The sequence below is a fragment of the Phocoena phocoena genome, chromosome 6 (genome assembly GCF_963924675.1).
Source record: "Phocoena phocoena chromosome 6, mPhoPho1.1, whole genome shotgun sequence".
NCBI lineage: Eukaryota > Metazoa > Chordata > Mammalia > Artiodactyla > Phocoenidae > Phocoena > Phocoena phocoena.
The window spans coordinates 33437429-33456390 of record NC_089224.1 but is presented as its reverse complement, the minus strand read 5'-3'; the positions used below and the strand labels follow the sequence as shown (position 1 = coordinate 33456390).

Here is an 18962-nt window from a genome sequence, read left to right as displayed (position 1 = left end):
GGATTTCCCGTACTAAGTTGAAAATAGATTTTCATGTGGTATAGTGTTTTTAGAAAGCAATATTATTGCTGCATTGGAGTGACACGTTCTTAAGAGTCTGGCTTCTTTTGTGTCCTATATAACACAACACAGCAGTGTTTAATTTGTTGAATGACTGACCAGTAAGTATTGGAGGTCAATATAAGGTAAAGAACAGATTCACAGTTTAAGAGGAAGTAAAAGAGAAGACTGGTGGTTGTGGTGAGAACAATAAATGCAGACTTAGAGGTCTCTATAGGATAATATCTTTTCTTTCTGTATTTCTCCAAACAATATTTTAAAATGTGAATACCATTCTTAGCTTGTGAGCCTTACAAAAACAGACTGCTAAAAAAAACAAAACAAAACAAAACAGACTGCTGACCAGCCATAGTTTGCAACCCCTGGTCTGCAGGATAAAATTCTAACTTCTTAGTTTCACATAAAGACCTTTATAATCTAAATCCAATCTATTTCTCTAGTCATGTTATCCCACACTCACTTAAGTCTATACTTCTTAGATGCAGAATTTTTCAGTTTCCTGAATATTAAGTCTCAGGCTTTTCATAGCTCTGGGCCATTGCTCTTGCAGCTCCCTTAGGTTTTCTCCATTTCTCAGTTTATACAGTTATTCACCATTCAAAATCCATCCCAAATGTCACTTATTTATACACCTTTCCCAATTCACCCAAGGAGTGATCTATTACCTTTTCTATTCAAAAACCTCTTTTTTATTGTTCTTATCTCTCTTAAAGCCTTCATCATGCTGAATGATATTTTTCCAGTCTCCCTCCTATCCCCACTACTCTGTCTAAGGCATGGATGGTCTTATCCATCTTGATATTCCCACTCCCCTACATTGGTGCCTAACAATACCTAGCATTACAGCACATGCTCAATAAATATTTATCAACTAAAGAAGTCTTCATACTTTTTAATATAAGTATCTATGTGTAATAATGACTAAGATAATATCCTAAAACTGTAACTTTATACAATCATAATTGAGTTCCACTGCTTAGGTTTTTTAAAAAAGAAAAATAATTTCACTGTGATTTTAAGAGAATTTTCTATTTTACATGCCTGGTTGTGTTCATGAGCTGTGCAATTATCTGTTCCATTATATTCTGTAAGCTGTTCTCTTCTTTTTTCTCTAATAAGAATTTTATGAACATCATCTTCCAGTCTATTGAAGAATCCTCCATCATGTGATAAAGTCTGAGAAGAACTCAATTCCTGTCAAAAATGAATTAAGATTTACTATCAATCAACACAAAAGTGCATGCATGCATTTAATAAACCTGGTCAGCCACTAGAAGGATAGAGAATGAAAAAAAAATAACATAGAGACAATCAACCATCTGATTCTTCTCTATCTCCAGAAGATAACCAGTAGAGATACATTTGCAAATGTCCTTTTCTTTACTTCATATTTTTTGAGTTGGGTATTGCTTGATTTTTAAATTATTTTTTATCCATGTACCATACAATTTACCCATTTAATTTGCACATTTAAATGGTTTTTAATATATTCACAGAGTTGTACAACCATAACCCATTTATAAAGTTACACCAAGCCCAAAAAGAAACCCAGAACTTATTAGCATCATTTCCCATTCCCTCCTAATCCCTCCCCTCAGCTGTTCCCTAGGCAACAATAATCTACTTTCTGTCTGTATAGATTTGGCTATTCTGGACATCTGATATAAATGGAATCATACCGTATAAGGTCTTTTGTGACTGGCTTCTTTCACTTTGCAAAATATTTTCAAGATTCATCCATATTATAGCATCTATCAGCACTTCATTCCTTATTGCCAAATAATATCCCACTGATGGATACACCATATTTTATTTCTCAATTCATCAGTTGATGGACATTTGAGCTGTTTCTACCTTTTGGTTATTATGAATAATGCTCCGGTAAACATTCATGCAACAAGTTTTTGTGTGGACATGTTTTCAGTTCTCTTGGGTATATACCTGGAAGTAGAATTGCTGGGACATATGGTAACTCTATGTGTAACCTTTTGAAAAATTGCCAGATAGTTTTCCAAAGTGACCATACTATTTTACAACTTGTTAATGTATTAGTGTATGAGGCTTCTAATTTCTCCACATTCTCACCAACACTTGTTATTATACACCTTTTCAAATTATAAACACCCTAGTGGGTGTGAAGTGGGTGTGAAAGAGATTCATTGTGGTTTTGAACTGCATTTACCTGATGGCTAATGGTGCTAAGCATCTTTTCATGTGCTTATTGGACATTTGTATATCTTTGTGAAAAAATGTTTATTCAGATAGCTTGCCCAATTTTTTTGTTATTTTTTTGTTTTTTAAACTACATGTGAATTTATTATTAAAAAAATTTTTTTTGGCTGCACCACACAGCACATGCAATCTTAGTTCCCCAACCACGGATCGAAACTGTACCCCCTGCATTGGAAGCATGGAGTCTTAACCACTGGACCGCCAGAGAAGTCCACTTTGCCCAATTTTTAATTAGGTTACTTTTTATTTTTGAGTTGTAGGAGTTCTTTATAAGTTCTAGAAACAAGTCTCTTATCAAATACATGATTTGCAAATATTTTCTCCCATTCTGTGGGTTGTCTTTTCACATTCTTGACAGTATCCTTAGTATCACAAAAGTTTTAATCTTGACAAAGTCCAATTTATCCAAGAAATCACTCCCTAACTCAGGGTCATCAAGATTTACTCCTATATTTTCTTCTAAGAGCTTTATAGTTTTAGTTCTTACATTTAAGTTTATAATCCATTTTGAGTTATTTTTTGCATATGGTGTGAGAAGGGGTCCAAATTCATTCTTTTGCATGTGGCTATCCAGCATCATTTGTTAAAAGATTATTATTTTCCCATTGAATTGTCTTGGCACCCTTGTCCAAAATCAATTGAACATAAATAAAAAGGCTTCTTTCTGGACTCTTAATTTTATTCTTTCAACCCATATGTCTACCCTTATGCCATACCACACTGCCTTAACTACTCTAGCCTTGTATTGCTCAAACTTTTACAGTATATTTAAAAGCAATTTTTACATAAATTCTACACACAAATGATAAGGAGATAAGACTATCACAGTCTACTCAATTATGTAAAGTTAGAGATTTTATATGTTCTCCAAGAAAAGTTATCATTTCCTTTCCAACTTCCTGTCGCAAGACAGAGACTGAAGAAAATGTTCCTCTCACTCTCATAGCTTTTCCCTATGTCCCACATTCTTGAGTTTTAATATTCCCGATTTTACCCATTTCAACTGTATTTGTCAGCAAATGACCCAACAGTTCAATGACTGTTCATCCTTTTCCTTTCACCTTATCTTAGAAAGTGTTTGAAAGAAAAAAAAAAGTGTGTATCAGTGCTTAATATACAAATAATATTTTAAATGTTTGTAGAGCACTTTATATTTTGCAAAGCACTTACAGAAACATCCCTTTAGTTGAATCTCATTAACACTGTAAGAAATTGATAGAGCAAGAATATTTTCCCCACAAAGTAATCATAGTCATAGGAAAGTTAAATAACTTGCTCATGAGTGATTCTACTGCCAAGTGGTACAGCTATAACTCAAAGTCTACTGCTTCATAAAATACTTCCAGTATATTCTGGTAACACTTCATTTTAAAGCAATGAATACAACAATGCTTAAAACACTGCTGAGCTTCTATGGAAGGTATAGCATGATGATGGCAACTCATCAGCCTCTGGATTTCACTACTTTAAATAGTGCCGTTCCAACTAATGTCCTCTGTTTTTTGATAGCTGCCACCATTACCAGCATGCCTATCCCAAAGGGTACTCTGTCCTTGATATTTTTTCTTTAGTGAGGCATAAAATTTCTTTTCAGCCTAAGGATAGAAGTTTTCAAAAGATACCTTGACAGGAAACTACAGAGAAATGAAACAAAAATGAACCAACAACGCCCCCCTCCCCCAACACACACCTCAACAGAAAAAAGACAAAAATGCACCAAGTGTTAAGAACACAGATTCTTTAATAAGTCTAGCCAATTCAATTTAACAAATTCTGAGCACCTATTATGTGCCAAGAATGTAATGAAAAAGACAGTACAGTGTTTGTGTAAGTATAGCCTTATAGATCACTGGAACATAATTAGGACACTGGACATAAGCCTTCACATATTTATGGTCTATTTTTTATGAAGGTGTCAAGTTACTTCATTAAAGAAACAATATTGTTTTCAACAAATGGTGCTGGGAGAACTGGATATAAACATGCCAAAAGTGTATCTGAACTCTTTCTTCACACTACGCACAAAAATTAACTCAAAATTAGATCATGGAGAAGATTCTGTGAAGATGGCAGAGTAGCAAGCACCAGGAACCTGTGTCCTCACACAGACAATAACTGCATTGGCAGAATCTGTCTGATTTGGGAACAACTATTTTGGAACTCTGAAGTCTGTTGAAGGCTTGCAACTTCCAGGGAAACTCTTGGATGGTAAACTGCAGTAAATTTTGGTCAATTTCAGCTCTTAGCACAGTAGCAACTACCCATCCACCACCCTCAGTGATGTGGCAGGCAACTGTGTACATGTTCCTGGAGCAGCTTGTACACAGCTTATGGGAGCCACGGTGGGCAGCAAGGAGCCTCTCCTCCAAATAATGGGGATCTGTGTTCTGGTCACTAATTGCCGCTTCTGATTACAGAGGTGCAGACCAAGAGACAAAGAGGCAGGCAGCCGTTGTTGCTGCACCTCCCCTCATTGTTGCAAGCCCCTCCCCCTCTAGCTGAAGTGACTTCCAGTGAATTTAAAGAGCTAGTGCCCTCCCCCTCCCCCCTCATATTTTGCTTTTCCACTTTTGAGAGCCAGACTTTAAACAAGAGGCCATTCATGGGCTTCCCTGGTAGCACAGTGGTTAAAGAATCCGCCTGCCAATGCAGGAGACACAGGTTTGAGCCCTGGTCCGGGAAGATCCCACATGCCACAGAGCAACTAAGCCTGTAAGCCACAACTACTGAGCCTGCACTCTAGAGCCTGCGAGCCACAACTACCAAGCCTGCAGGCCACAACTACTGAAGCCCACACATCTAGAGCCCATGCTCCGCAACAAGAGAAGCCACTGCAGTGAGAAACCTGTACATCTCAACAAAGAGTAGCCCCCCACTTGCCACAACTAGAAAAAGCCTGCACGTGGCAACAAAGACCCAACACAGCCAAAAATAAAATAAATAACAAATTAAAAATATATATTAATGTTTGAAAAAATACAATAAAGACCAGCTTATTAAAAAAAAAAAATAGGCCGTTCAAAAACAACTGCCTGTAAGGGGAAAATTAGAAAGTGACTATGAATGCCCAAGGAAAGGCTATGAAAAGACCTAAGACATTAAGTTTACAACAATCAAAAAAAAACAACAACCCCAAAACAGTAATAAAAAACACCAATCCCTGAGGAAGGAGGAGAATCTGATTTCCAGAGTTACCATATTACTAGACTCAAATGTCTCATATTCAACAAAAAAATCACAAGGCATACAAAGAAACAGTAAAGTATAACCCATTGAAAGTAAAAAGAAATCAATAGAAACTGTTCCTGAAAAATACTTATTTATGGCAGTTGTATTAGACAAAGACTTTAAAACAACTCAACTGTCTCAAAGACGCTCAAAGATTTAAAGGAAGATGTGGAGAAAATCAAGAAAACAATGTGTGGACAAAATGGAAATGTAATTAGGGTTTAAAAAAAGAAACCTAGGGGCTTCCCTGGTGGCGCAGTGGTTGAGAGTCCGCCTGCTGATGCAGGGGACACGGGTTCGTGCCCCAGTCTGGGAAGATCCCACATGCCGCGGAGCGGCTGGGCCTGTGAGCCATGGCCGCTGAGCCTGTGTGTCCGGAGCCTGTGCTCTGCAACGGGAGGGGCCGCAACGGTGAGAGGCCCTCGTACTGCAAAAAAAAAAAGAAACCTAAAGGGATGCCAAAAGGAAATTCTGGAGCTAAAAAGTACAATAACTGAAACAACACATTCATTAGAGTGACTGAAAGGCAGAGTTGAGCAGGCAGAAGAAAGAATCAGTAAACTTAAAGACAGGACAACAGAAATTATCTAAGCTGAAGAACAGAAAGAAAAAAGATTGAAGAAAAGCAAACAGAGCCTAAGGGACCTGTGGGACACCATCAAGCAGGCCAACATACAAATTGTGGGAGTCTTAGAAGAAGAGAAGAGATAGAAAGGGGCAGAGAGAATATCTGAAGAAATAATGGCTAAAAACTTCCCAAATCAGGGCTTCCCTGGTGGCTCAGTGGTTGAGAGTCCGCCTGCCAATGCAGGGGACACGGGTTCGTGCCCCGGTCCGGGAAGATCCCACATTCCGTGGAGCGGGTGGGCCCGTGAGCCATGGCCGCTGAGCCTGCACGTCCAGAGCCTGTGCTCCGCAACAGAAGAGGCCACAGCAGTGAGAGGCCCTTGTACCGCAAAAAAAAACAAAAAACAAAAACCACAAACTTCCCAAATCTGATGAAAGACATGACTATAAACATCCAAGAAGCTTAAAGAACTCCAAGTAAGATGGACTCAAAAAGACCCACAGCAAGTCACATTATAATAAATTTTCAAAAGACAATGACAAGGGGCTTCCCCAGTGGTCCAGTGGTAAAGAATCCCCCTTCCACTGCAGGGGACACAGGTTCAATCCCTGGTTGGGGGAACTGAGATACCACATGCCGTGGGGCAACTAAGCCCACATGCCACAGCTACTAAGCCCATGCACCTCAACTAGAGAGAGTCCACATGCCACAAAATACAGAGTCCACATGCTCTGGAGCCCGCACACCACAATTACAGAGCCAACGTGCTCTGGAGCCCATGCGCCACAACTAGAGAGAAAAAAACCTGCATGCCACAACTAGAGAGAAGCCTGCGCACTGCAACAAAGACCTGACGCAGCCAATTAAAAAAAAAAAAGACAATGACAAAATAAAATCATAAAAGCAGCAAAAGGAAGAAAAGCATCATATACAAGGGATCCTCTATAAGGTCATAAGCAGTTTTCTCATCAGAAACTTTGAAGGCCAGGAGACAATGGGCTGAAATATTAAAAATACTAAAAGAAAAAAACCTTTCAACCAAGAATGTTATATGTGGCAAAACTCTCCTTCAAAAGTGAGTGAGAAATCAAGACATTCCCAGAAAAACAAAATCTGAGGGAGTTTGTGACCACTAGACCTGCCCTGCAAGAAATACTCACAGTAGTGCTGGGAAGGTAAAAAGAATGAACATTAGACAGTAACTGAAAGCCACATGGGGAAATAAACATCTCAATAAAGGCTAATTATAAAACCAAGTATTGGGCTTCCCTGGTGGCGCAGTGGTTGGGAGTCCACCTGCTGATGCAGGGGACACAGGTTCGTGCCCCGGTCTGGGAAGATCCCACATGCCACGGAGCGGCTGGGCCCGTGAGCCATGGCCGCTGAGCCTGCGCGTCCGGAGCCTGTGCTCTGCAATGGGAGAGGCCACAACAGTGACAGGCCTGCGTACCGCAAAAAAAAAAAGCAAGTCTTATTGTAACAATGGCATGTGACTGTACTTTTTGAGAGACTAATATGTTTAAAGGAACAAAAACAATTATTAGTGTAAATGCTAACATTAACATAACTTTGATTTGTAACTCCAAATCTTGTTTTCTACATAACTTGAAAGACTAATGCACTTAAAATAATTATCAGTTTATGTTTTGGGGCATGCAATGCATAAAGATGTAATTTTATGACATCAGCAACTGAAAGGGAAGAGTGGTCAAGACAGCAGAGTACAGAGACCAAGAGCTCACCTCCTCTCACAAGCACAGCAACTTCACACCTATCTGCAGAACAACCACTGATGAAGAAGACTAGAACCTACCAGGAAAGATCTTCTACAACTAAAGACATAATGAGATGGATGGGAGAGGTGGACTCGTGACACAGTCTAACCCCATACCCCAAGGTGGGCAACGCAAAAACTGGAGAATAACTATACTGCAAAGGTTCTCCCACAGGAATGAGAATTCTGAGCCCCATGTCAGGCCCCCCAGCCCAGGGGTCCAGCACAGTGAAGACAAGCCCCCAGAGCATTCAGCTTTGAAGGTCAGTGGGGCTTAACTACAGGAGCCCCACAGGACTGGGGGTGATAGAGACTTTACTCTTAAAGGTTGCACACAAAATCTCATGCACACCGGGGCCCAGGGCAAAAGCAGTAATTTGACAGGAGTACATCTACCTGCTGGTCTTGGAGAGTCTCCTGGAAAGGTGGGGGGTGGATGCGGTTCACCGGGGGGACACAGACACTGGTGACAGACATACTGGGGAACATTCAGCTGTGTGAACTCTGCTGCCATGGGGGCTGACATCTGGGCTCATCAGCTCCAAGACCTGGCACCACCCAAGAGCCTGCAGGCTACAGTGCTAGGACACCTCAGGCCAAACAACTAACTGGGCAGGGACACAGCCCCAGGCATCAACAAACAGGCTGCCTGAAGACCTCCTGAGCCCACAGCTGCCTCCAAACATGCCCCTAGATATGGCCCTGCCCACCAGAGGGCCGAGACCCAGATCCACTCACCAGTGGCCAGGCATCGGCCCCTCCCACCAGCAAGCCTGCACAAGCTCTAGATTAGCCTCACCCACTGCAGGCAGACACCAGAAGTAAGAAAACTATGATCCTGCAATGCAGGCCAGACCCAACCCTGGGACCAGCCAGGCCCTGACCCTGCCCACTAGCTGGCCAAAGCAACCTCTGGGACACTGTGGACCCAAAAACTGTATCAGGAATTGCCTCCCCCAAAAAATCTGAAACGAGCTCTGAGATCCCTGGGACCTACAGCCAGACTCTAGGACAAGCTCTGCCTGCCAGTATTCCAGCACTAACCACAGGATCTGGCAACGGTGGACTGGCAACAGCCACAGACTCTTCAGGACCCTGACTCTGCCCACCAGTAAGCCAGTATTAGCCCCAGGGCTCCCTAGGACTCTGCATCCAATCCAGCCACTTTATGACCAGGCCCTATTAAACAGCAGCCAACAGCATCTGCACAAGGCAGGGCCTAGCAACTAAGCAGACTAGGGTCCAATCAAGGCTACCAGACTGCTCACATAGTGAGCCTGCTGCAAAAGAAGGACCACACAGCTCTCTTAGTGGGAAGCCCTAGAGCACACAGCTTGGGTGCCAAGAGGAGAGTGCACAGTGGGGACACACAGGATGCTTCCTACAGAAGGCCACTTCTCCTAGGTCAAGAATCAGAGCTGACCTATCACATACAGAGATATGAATAGCAACGTAGACAAAATGAGGCAGCAGAGGAATATGTTCCAGACAAAGGAACAAAATAAAACCCCAGAAGAACTAAGTGAACTGGAGATAGGTAATCTACCCAAGAAAGAGTTCAAAGTAAGGATCATAAAAAGATCCAAGAACTCGGCAGGAGAATGGATGCACAGAGCAAGAAGTCAGAAGTTTTTAACAAACAGCTACAAAACCATAAAGAACAACCAAACAAAGATGAAGAATACAATAACTGAAATGAAAAATACACTAGAATGACTCAATAGTAAACTAAATACTTCAGAAGAATGGATCAGTGAAATCACTGTCACTGAACAGTAAAAAAGAAAAAAGAATGAAAAGAAATGAAGACAGTTTAAGAGACCTCCCGGACAACATCAAAAGCACTAATATTCACATTACAGGGGCCCCAGAAGAAGAAGAGAGAAAGGGCCCGAGAAAATATCTGAAGAGATAATAGCTAAAAAAATCCCTTGAAAAGTAAACAGTCACCCAAGTCCAGGAAGCACAGAGTCTCATACAAGATTAACCCAAAGAGGAATACACCAAGATAAACTGTAATTAAAATGACAAAAATTAAATATAAAGAGACTATACTAACAGCAGCAAGGGAAAAGCAAAAAATAACATACAAGTGAACTCCCATAAGGTTATCAGCTGATTTTTCAGCAGAAACTCTGCAGTATAGAAGGGAGTAGCATGATATATTTAAAGTGATGAAAAGGAAAAACCTACAACCAAAATACTCTATCCAGCAAGGCTCTCATTCAGATTTGACAGAGAAATCAAAGGCTTTACAGACAAACACAAAATGAAGGAATTCTGTACCACCAAACCAGCTTTACAACAAACGTTAAAGGAACTTATCTAGGCAAAAATGAAAAGGCCACAACTAGAAACAAGAAAATTACAGAATGAAAAGGCTCACTGGTAAAGGCAAACATACGATAAAGGTAAGAAATCATCCACACACCAAGCTTGTAGGGAGATTTAAAGACAAAAGTAGTAAAATAGGGCTTCCCTGGTGGTGCAGTGGTTAAGAATCCGCCTGCCAATGCAGGGGACATAGGTTTGAGCCCTGGTCCAGGAAGATCCCACATGCCACAGAGCAACTAAGCCTATGCGCCACAACTACTGAGCCTGCGCTCTAGAGCCTGCGAGCCACAACTACTGAAGCACACACGCCTAGAGCCCGAGCTCCGCAACAAGAGAAGCCACTGCAATGAGAAGCCTGCACACAGCAAAGAAGAGTAGCCCCCACTCACGCAACTAGACAAAGCCACACACAACAACAAAGACCCAACGCAGCCAAAAATAAATAATAAACAAATTTATTTTTTAAAAAAAGTAGTAAAATGATCTGTATCCACAATAAGCAGTTAAGGAATGCACAAAACAATTAGACATAAAATATGATATAAAAAAACAGTAATCATGAGGGGAGGAGAATACAAATGCAGGGTATTTAAAAGGCATTTGAAATTAAGGGTTAAGCTACTTAAAACAATCACGTATATACATACACTGCTATACAAAAACCTTGCGGTAAACACCAACCAAAAATCTATAACAGATATACACACAAATAAGAAAAAGGAATACAAATACAATACAAAATATAAAGTCATCAAATCACAAGAGAAGAGAACAAAAGAAGAAAGGGGGAAAATACCTACAAAAACAAATCCAAAACAATTAACAAAATGGCAATAAGTACATATTGATAATTACCTTAAATATAAATGGATAAAATGTTCCAACCAAAAGACATAGACTTCCTGAATATATACAAAAACAAGACCCATATATATGCTGTCTATAAGAGACCTACTTCAGATCTCGAGACACATACAGACTGAAAGTGAGAGAATGGAAAAAGGTACTCCATACTAATGCAAATCAAAAGAAAGGTGGAATAACAATATATCAGACAAAACAGACTTTAAAGACTGTTACAACAGGCAAAGAAGGACACCACATAATGATCAAGGGATATAACAATTGTAAACATTTATTCACCTAACACAGGAAGACCTCAATACATAAGGCAAATGCTAACAGCCATAACAGGGGAAATCAACAGTAACACAATCATAGTAAGGGACTTTTAACACCCCACTTTCACCAATGGACAAATCATCCAAAATGAAAATAAATAAGGAAACACAAGCTTTAAATGATACATTAAACAAGAAAGACAACTGATATTTATGGGACATTCCATCCAAAAACAATAGAATACACTTACTTCTCCAGCACACATGGAACATTCTCCAGGATAGATTATATCTTCAGTCACAAATCAAGCCTTTATAAATTTAAGAAAATTGAAATCTTATCAAGAATTTTTTCCAACCACAACGCTATGGGACTACATATCAATTACAGGAAAAACACTGTAAAAAATACCAACACGTGGAGGCTAAACAATAGACTACTAAATAACCAATAAATCACTGAACAAATCAAAGATGAAATCCAAAAATACCTAGAAACAAATGACAATGAAAACATAATGACCCAAAACCTATGGGATGCAGCACACCAGTTCTAAGAAGGAAGTTTATAGCACTACAATCCTACTGCAAGAAACAAGAAAAATCTCAAATAAACAACCTAACCTTACACCTAAAGCATTAGAGAAAGAAGAACAAAAAACCCCAAAGTTAGCAGAAGGAAAGAAATCATAAAGATCAGATCAGAAATAAATGAAAAAAAAAAAAAAAAGAAATAAATGAAAAAGAAATGAAGGAAACAATAGCAAAGATCAATAAAACTAAAAGCTGGTTCTTTGAGAAGATAAACAAAATTGATAAACCATTACCCAGAATCATCAAGAAAAAAAAGGGAGGAGACTCAAATCAACAGAATTAGAAATGAAAGAGGAGAAGTAACAACTGACACTGCAGAAATACAAAGGATCATGAGATTACTACAAGCAACTCTATGCCAATAAAATGGACAACCTGGAAGAAATGGACAAAATCTTAGAAAAGCACAACCTTCCAAGACTGAACCAGAAAAAATAGAAAATATGAACAGACCAATCACAAGCACTGAAATTGAAACTGTGATTAAAACTCTTCCAACAAACAAAAGCCCAGGACCAGATGGCTTCACAGGTGAATTCTACCAAACATTTAGAGAACAGCTAACACCTATCCTTCTCAAACTCTTCCAGAATATAGCAGAGGGAGAAACACTCCCAAACTCATTCTACGAGGCCACCATCACCCTGACACTAAAACCAGACAAAGATGTCACAAAAAAAGAAAACTACAGGCCAATATCACTGATGAACACAGATGCAAAAATCCTCAACAAGATACTAGCAAACAGAATCCAACAGCACATTAAAAGGATCATACACCATGATCAACTGGGACTGGATCCCAGGACTGCAAGGATTCTTCAATATACTCAAATCAATCAATGTGATACACCATATTAACAAACTGAAGTATAAAAACCATATGAAAATCTCAACAGATGCAGAAAAAGCTTTCGACAAAATTCAACACCCATTTATGAGAAAAACTCTCCAGAAGGTAGGCATAGAGGAACCTACCTCAACATAATAGAGACCATATATGACAAACCCACAGCCAACTTCATTCTCAATGGTGAAAAACTGAAACCCTTTCCGCTAAGATCAAGAAGAAGACAAGGTTGCCCACTCTCACCACTATTATTCAACACAGTTTTGGAAGTTTTAGCCACAGTAATCAGAGAAGAAGAAGAAATAAATGGAATCTAAATCAGAAAAGAAGAAGTAAAACTGTCACTGTTTGCCGATGACATGATACTATACATAGAGAATCCTAAAGATGCTACCAGAAAACTACTAGAGCTAATCAATTAATTTAATGAAGTAGCAGGATATAACAATGCACATAAATCTCTTGCATTCCTATACATTAATGATGAAAAATCAGAGAGAAATTAAGGAAACATTCCCATTTACTATTGCAACAAAAAGAATAAAACACCTAGGAATAAACCTACCTAAGGAGACAAAAGACTTGTATGCAGAAAACTATAAGACACTGATGATAGAAATTAAAGATGACAGAAACAGATGGAGAGATAGACCATGTTCTTGGATTGGAAGAATCAACATTGTGAAAATGACTACACTACCGAAAGCAATCTACAGATTCAATGCAATCCCTATCAAACGACCAATGGCATTTTTCACAGAACTAGAACAAAAAATTTCACAATTTGTATGGAAACACAAAAGACCCCAAATAGCCAAAGCAATCTTGAGAAAGAAAAACGGAGCTGGAAGAATCAGGCTCCCGGACTTCAGACTATACTACAAAGCTACAGTACTCAAGAAAATATGGTACTGGCACAAAAACAGAAATATAGATCAATGGAACAGGATAGAAAGCCCAGAGATAAACTCACGCACATCTGGTCACTTTATCTTTGATAAAGACGGCAAGAATGTACAATGGAGAAAAGACAGCCTCTTCAATAAGTGGTGCTGGGAAAACTGGACAGCTACATGTAAAAGAATGAAATTAGAAGACTTCCTAACACCATAGACAAAAATAAACTCCAAATGGATTAAAAACCTAAATGTAAGTCCAGACACTATCAAACTCTTAGAGGAAAACATAGGCAGAACATTCTATGACATAAATCACAGCAAGATCCTTTTTGACCCACCTCCTAGAGAAATGGAAATAAAAACAACAATAAACAAATGGGACCTAATGAAACTTAAAAGCTTTTGCACAGTAAAGGAAACCATAAACAGACGAAAAGACAACCCTCAGGATGGCAGAAAATATTTGCAAACAAAGCAACTGACGAAGCTGCTTGTATATCTCCAAAATATACAACTCCAGCTCATTCAGTTCAACATCAAAAAAACAAACAACCCAATCTAAAAATGCATGGAAGACCTAAATAGATATTTCTCCAAAGAAGATATATAGATTTCCAACAAACACACGAAAGGATGCTCAACATCACTAATCATTAGAGAAATGCAAATCAAAACTACAATGTGGTATCACCTCACACCAGTCAAAATGGCCATCATCAAAATATCTACAAACAATAAATGCTAGAGAGGGTGTGGAGAAAAGGGAACCCTCTTGCACTGTTGGTGGGAATGTAAATTAATACAGCCACTATGCATAACAGTATGGAGGTTTCTTAAAAAACTAAAAATAGAACTACCATATGACCCAACAATCCCACTAGTGGGCATACACCCTGAGAAAACCATAATTCAAAGAGTCATGTACCACAATGTTCACTGCAGCACTATTTACAATAGCCAGGACATGGAAGCAACCTAAGTGTCCATCAACGGAAGAATGGTTAAAGAAGATGTGGCACATATATAGTGGAATATTACTAAGCCATAAAAAGAAATGAAATTGAGGTATTTGTACTGAGGTGGATGGACCTAGAGTCTGTCATACAGAGTGAAGTAAGTCAGAAAAAGAAAAGCGAATGCCATAAGCTAACACATATATATGGAATCTAAAAAGAAAAGTGGTTCTAATGAACCTAGGTGCAGGACAGGAATAAAGACACAAATGTAGAGAATGGACTTGAGGACACAGGGATGGGGAAGGGTAAGCTGGGACGAAGTGAGAGAGTAGCACTGACATATATACACTACCAAATGTGAAACAGATAGCTAATGGGAGGCAGCTGCATAGCACAGGGAGATCAGCTTGGTGCTTTGTGACCACCTAGAGGGGTGGGATAGGGAGAGTGGGAGGGAGACGCAAAAGGTAAGAGATATGGAGATATGTGTATATAGATAGCTGATTCACTTTGTTATACAGTAAAAACTAACACAACATTGTAAAGCAATTATACTCCAATCAACATGTTAAAAAATAAATAAAATAAAATAAAGACTGTTACAAGAGACAAAGAAGAACACTACATAATGATCAAGGGATCAATCCAAGAAGAAGATATAACAATTTTAAATATATGCATCCAACATAGGAGCACCTCAATATACAAGGCAAATGCTAACAGGAATAAAAGGGGAAATCAACAGTAACACAATAATAGTGGGGGACTTTAACACCCAACTTACATCAATAAACAGATCATCCAGAGAGAAAATCAATAACGATACATAGGCCTTAAATGATACCTTAGGCCAAATGGACTTAATTGATATTTATAGAGCATTCTATCCAAAGGCAGCAGAAAACACATTCTTTTCAAGTGCACATGGAACATTCACCAGGATAGATCACATGCTGGGCCACAAAGCAAGCCTTTAAGAAAACTGAAATAGCATCAAGCATGTTTTCTGACCACAACGCTATGAGATTAGAAATCAACTATAAGAAAAAACTGTAAAAAACACAAACACTTGGAGGCTAAACAATATGATACTAAACAACCAATGGATCACAGAAGTCAGAGGAAATCAAAAAATACCTAGAGACAAATGACAATGAAAACACAACGATCCAGGGACTTCCCTGGTGGTGCAGTGGTTAAGAACCCGCCTGCCAATGCAGGGGAGACGGGTTCGAGCCCTGGTTCAGGAAGATCCTACATGCTGTGGAGCAACTAAGTCTTTGTGCCATAACTAACTACTGACCCTGTGCTCTAGAGTCCGTGAGCCATAACTACTGAAGCCCGCGTGCCTAGATCCTGTGCTCCGCAACAAGAGAAGCCACCGCAATGAGAAGCCCACGCACCACAACAAAGAGCAGCCCCTGCTCTCCACAACTAGAGAAAGCCTGAGCACAGCAACGAATACCCAACACAGCCTAAATAAATCCATTAATTAAATTAAAACACACACACACAAACACACGATCCAAAACCTATGGGATGCAGCAAAAGCAGTTCTAAGAGGGAAATTTATAGCTATACAAGCTTATCTCAGGAAACAAGAAAAATCTCAAATAAACAACCTAACATTACATCTAAAGCAACTACAGAAAGAAGAACAAACAAAGACCAAAGTAAGTAGTAAGTAGAAGGAAAGAAATCATAAAAATCAGAGCAGAAATAAATGAAACAGAGACTGAAAAAACAGTAGAAAAGATCAACAAAACTAAAACTGCTTCTTTGAAAAGATAAATGAAATTGACAAACCTTTAGCTAGACCCATTGAGCAAAAAAGGGAGAGGGCCCAAATCAATCAAACAAGAAATGAAAAAGGAGAAGTTACAACTGACACCACAGAAATAGAAAGGACCATGACAGACTACTATGAGCAGCTATATGCCAATAAAAATGGATACCCTAGAAGAAATGGACAAATTCTTAGAAAGGTGTTATACAATCTTCAAGACTGAAACAGGAAGAAACAGAAAATATGAACAGACCAATCACAAGTACTGAAATGGAAACAGATTTTAAAACCCTCAACAGAAAAAGTCCAGGACCAGATGGCTTCACAGACGAATTCTATCAAACATTTAGAGAAGAGTTAAAACCTATCCTTCTGAAACTATTCCAAAAAACTGCAGAGGAAGGAACACTTCCAAACTCATTCTATGAGGCCACCATCACCTTGAATACCAAAATTAGACAAAGATATCACAAAAAAAGAAAATTACAGACCAATATCACTGATGAACATAGACACAAAAATCCTCAACAAAATACTAGTAAACTGAATCCAACAACACATTAAGGGGTCGTACACCATAATCAAGCGGGATTTATCACAGGGATGCAATGATTTTTCAATATCCACAAATCAATCAGTTTGATGAACCACATTAACGACTTGAAAACTAAAAACCATACGATCATCTCAACAGATGCAGAAAAAGCTTCTGATAAAATTCAACATCCATTTATGATTAAAAACTCTCCAGAAAGTAGGCACAATGGGAACACACTTCAACATAATAAAGGTCATATATGATGAACACACAGCTAATATCATACTCAACAGTGAAAAGCTGAAAGCTTTTCCTCTAAGATCAGAAACAAGACAAAGATGTCCACTCTCGCCACTTTTATTCAACATAGTTTTGGAAGTGCTAGCCACAAAAATAAGAGGAAAAAAATAAATAAAAGTTATCCAAATGGGAAAAGAAGAAGTTAAACTGTCACTGTTTGCAGATGATATGATACTATACATAGAAAATCCTAAAGATGCCACCAAAATATTACCAGAACTCATCAATGAATTCAGTAAAGTTTCAGGATGCAAAATTAATACGCAGAAATCTGTTGTATTTCTATACACTAACAACAAGAGGTGAGAAACAGAAATTAAGGAAACAATCTCATTTACCACTATCAAAAAGAATAAAATACCTAGAAATAAACCTACTTATGAAGGCAAAAGACCTGTACTCCAGAAACTATACGATGCTGATAAAAGAAATCAGAGATGACACAAACAAATGGAAAGATATACTGTGTTTTTGGATTGGGAGAATCAATACTGTCAAAATAACTATACACTACCCAAAGCAACCTACAGATTCAATTCAATTCCTATCAAATTACTAATGGCATTTTTCACAGAACTGGAACAAAATTTTTTTTTACTTTTTATGGAAACACGAAAGACCCAGGATAATTAAAGGAATCTTGAGAAAGAAAAATGGAGATGGGGAGGAATCAGGCTCCCTGACTTCAAACTATATCACAAAGCTACTGTAACCAAAACAGTACAGTACTAGCACAGAAACAGAAATATAGATCAATGGAACAGGATAGAAAGCCCAGAAATAAACCCACACAGCTATGGTCAATTAATCTATGACAGGGCTTCCCTGGTGGTGCAGTGGTTGACAGTCCACCTGCCGATGCAGGGGATACGGGTTTGTGTGCCGGTCCGGGAAGATCCCACATGCCGCAGAGCAGCTGGGCCCGTGAGCCATGACTGCTGAGGCTGCGCGTCCGGAGCCTGTGCTCCACAACGGGAGAGGCCCCAACAGCGAGATGCCTGCGTACCGCAAAAAAAAAAAAAATAATAATAATAATCTGTGACAAAGAAGGCAAGAATACACAATGGAGAAAAAACAGTCTCTTCAATAAGTCATGCTGGAAAAGCTGGACACCTACATATAAAAGAATGAAATTAGAACATTCTCTAACACAATACACAGAAATAAACTCAAAATGATTAAAGACCTAAATGTGAGACCAGATACTATAAAACTCCTAGAGGAAAACATAGGCAGAACACTCTTTGACATAAATCACAGCAATATCTTTTTGGATCTGTCTCTTACAGTAATGGAAATAAAAACAAAAATAAACAAGTGGGACCTAATTAAACTTATAAGCTTTGCACAGCAAAGGAAACCATAAACAAAACAAAAAGACAATCTATGGACTGGGTAAAAATATTTGCAAACAATGTAACCAGAAAAGGTATTAATTTCCAAAATATACAAACAGCTCAATTTAAAAAACAAATCCAAAAATGGGCAGAAGACCTAAATAAACATTTCTCCAAAGAAGACACAGAGATGGCCAACAGGCACACGAAAAGATGCTGAACACCACTAATTATTAGAGAAATGCAAGTCAAAACTACAATAAGTTATCACCTCATGCTGTTCAGAATGGCCATCATCAAAAAGTCTACAAATAAATGCTGGAGAGGGTATGGAGAAAAGGGAATCCTCCTACACTGATGATGGGAATGTAAACTGGTGCAGCCAC

The 18962-nt window shown here is 38.8% G+C and overlaps 1 protein-coding gene across 2 annotated transcripts in view; it reads right to left on the bottom strand.

Moving 5' to 3' along the window:
- GKAP1 (G kinase anchoring protein 1) overlaps nt 1–18962 on the bottom strand; it is an 81489-nt gene that overhangs the window by 17330 nt on the left and 45197 nt on the right. The window contains exon 8 of one of the 2 annotated variants that reach the window (XM_065879353.1): nt 1102–1254. The exons of the other annotated variant lie outside the window; for it this stretch is intronic. Within the exon in view, the coding sequence (XP_065735425.1) occupies nt 1102–1254 (153 nt within the window). The remainder of the gene's footprint in view (nt 1–1101; nt 1255–18962) is intronic. 2 annotated transcript variants of the gene reach the window in all.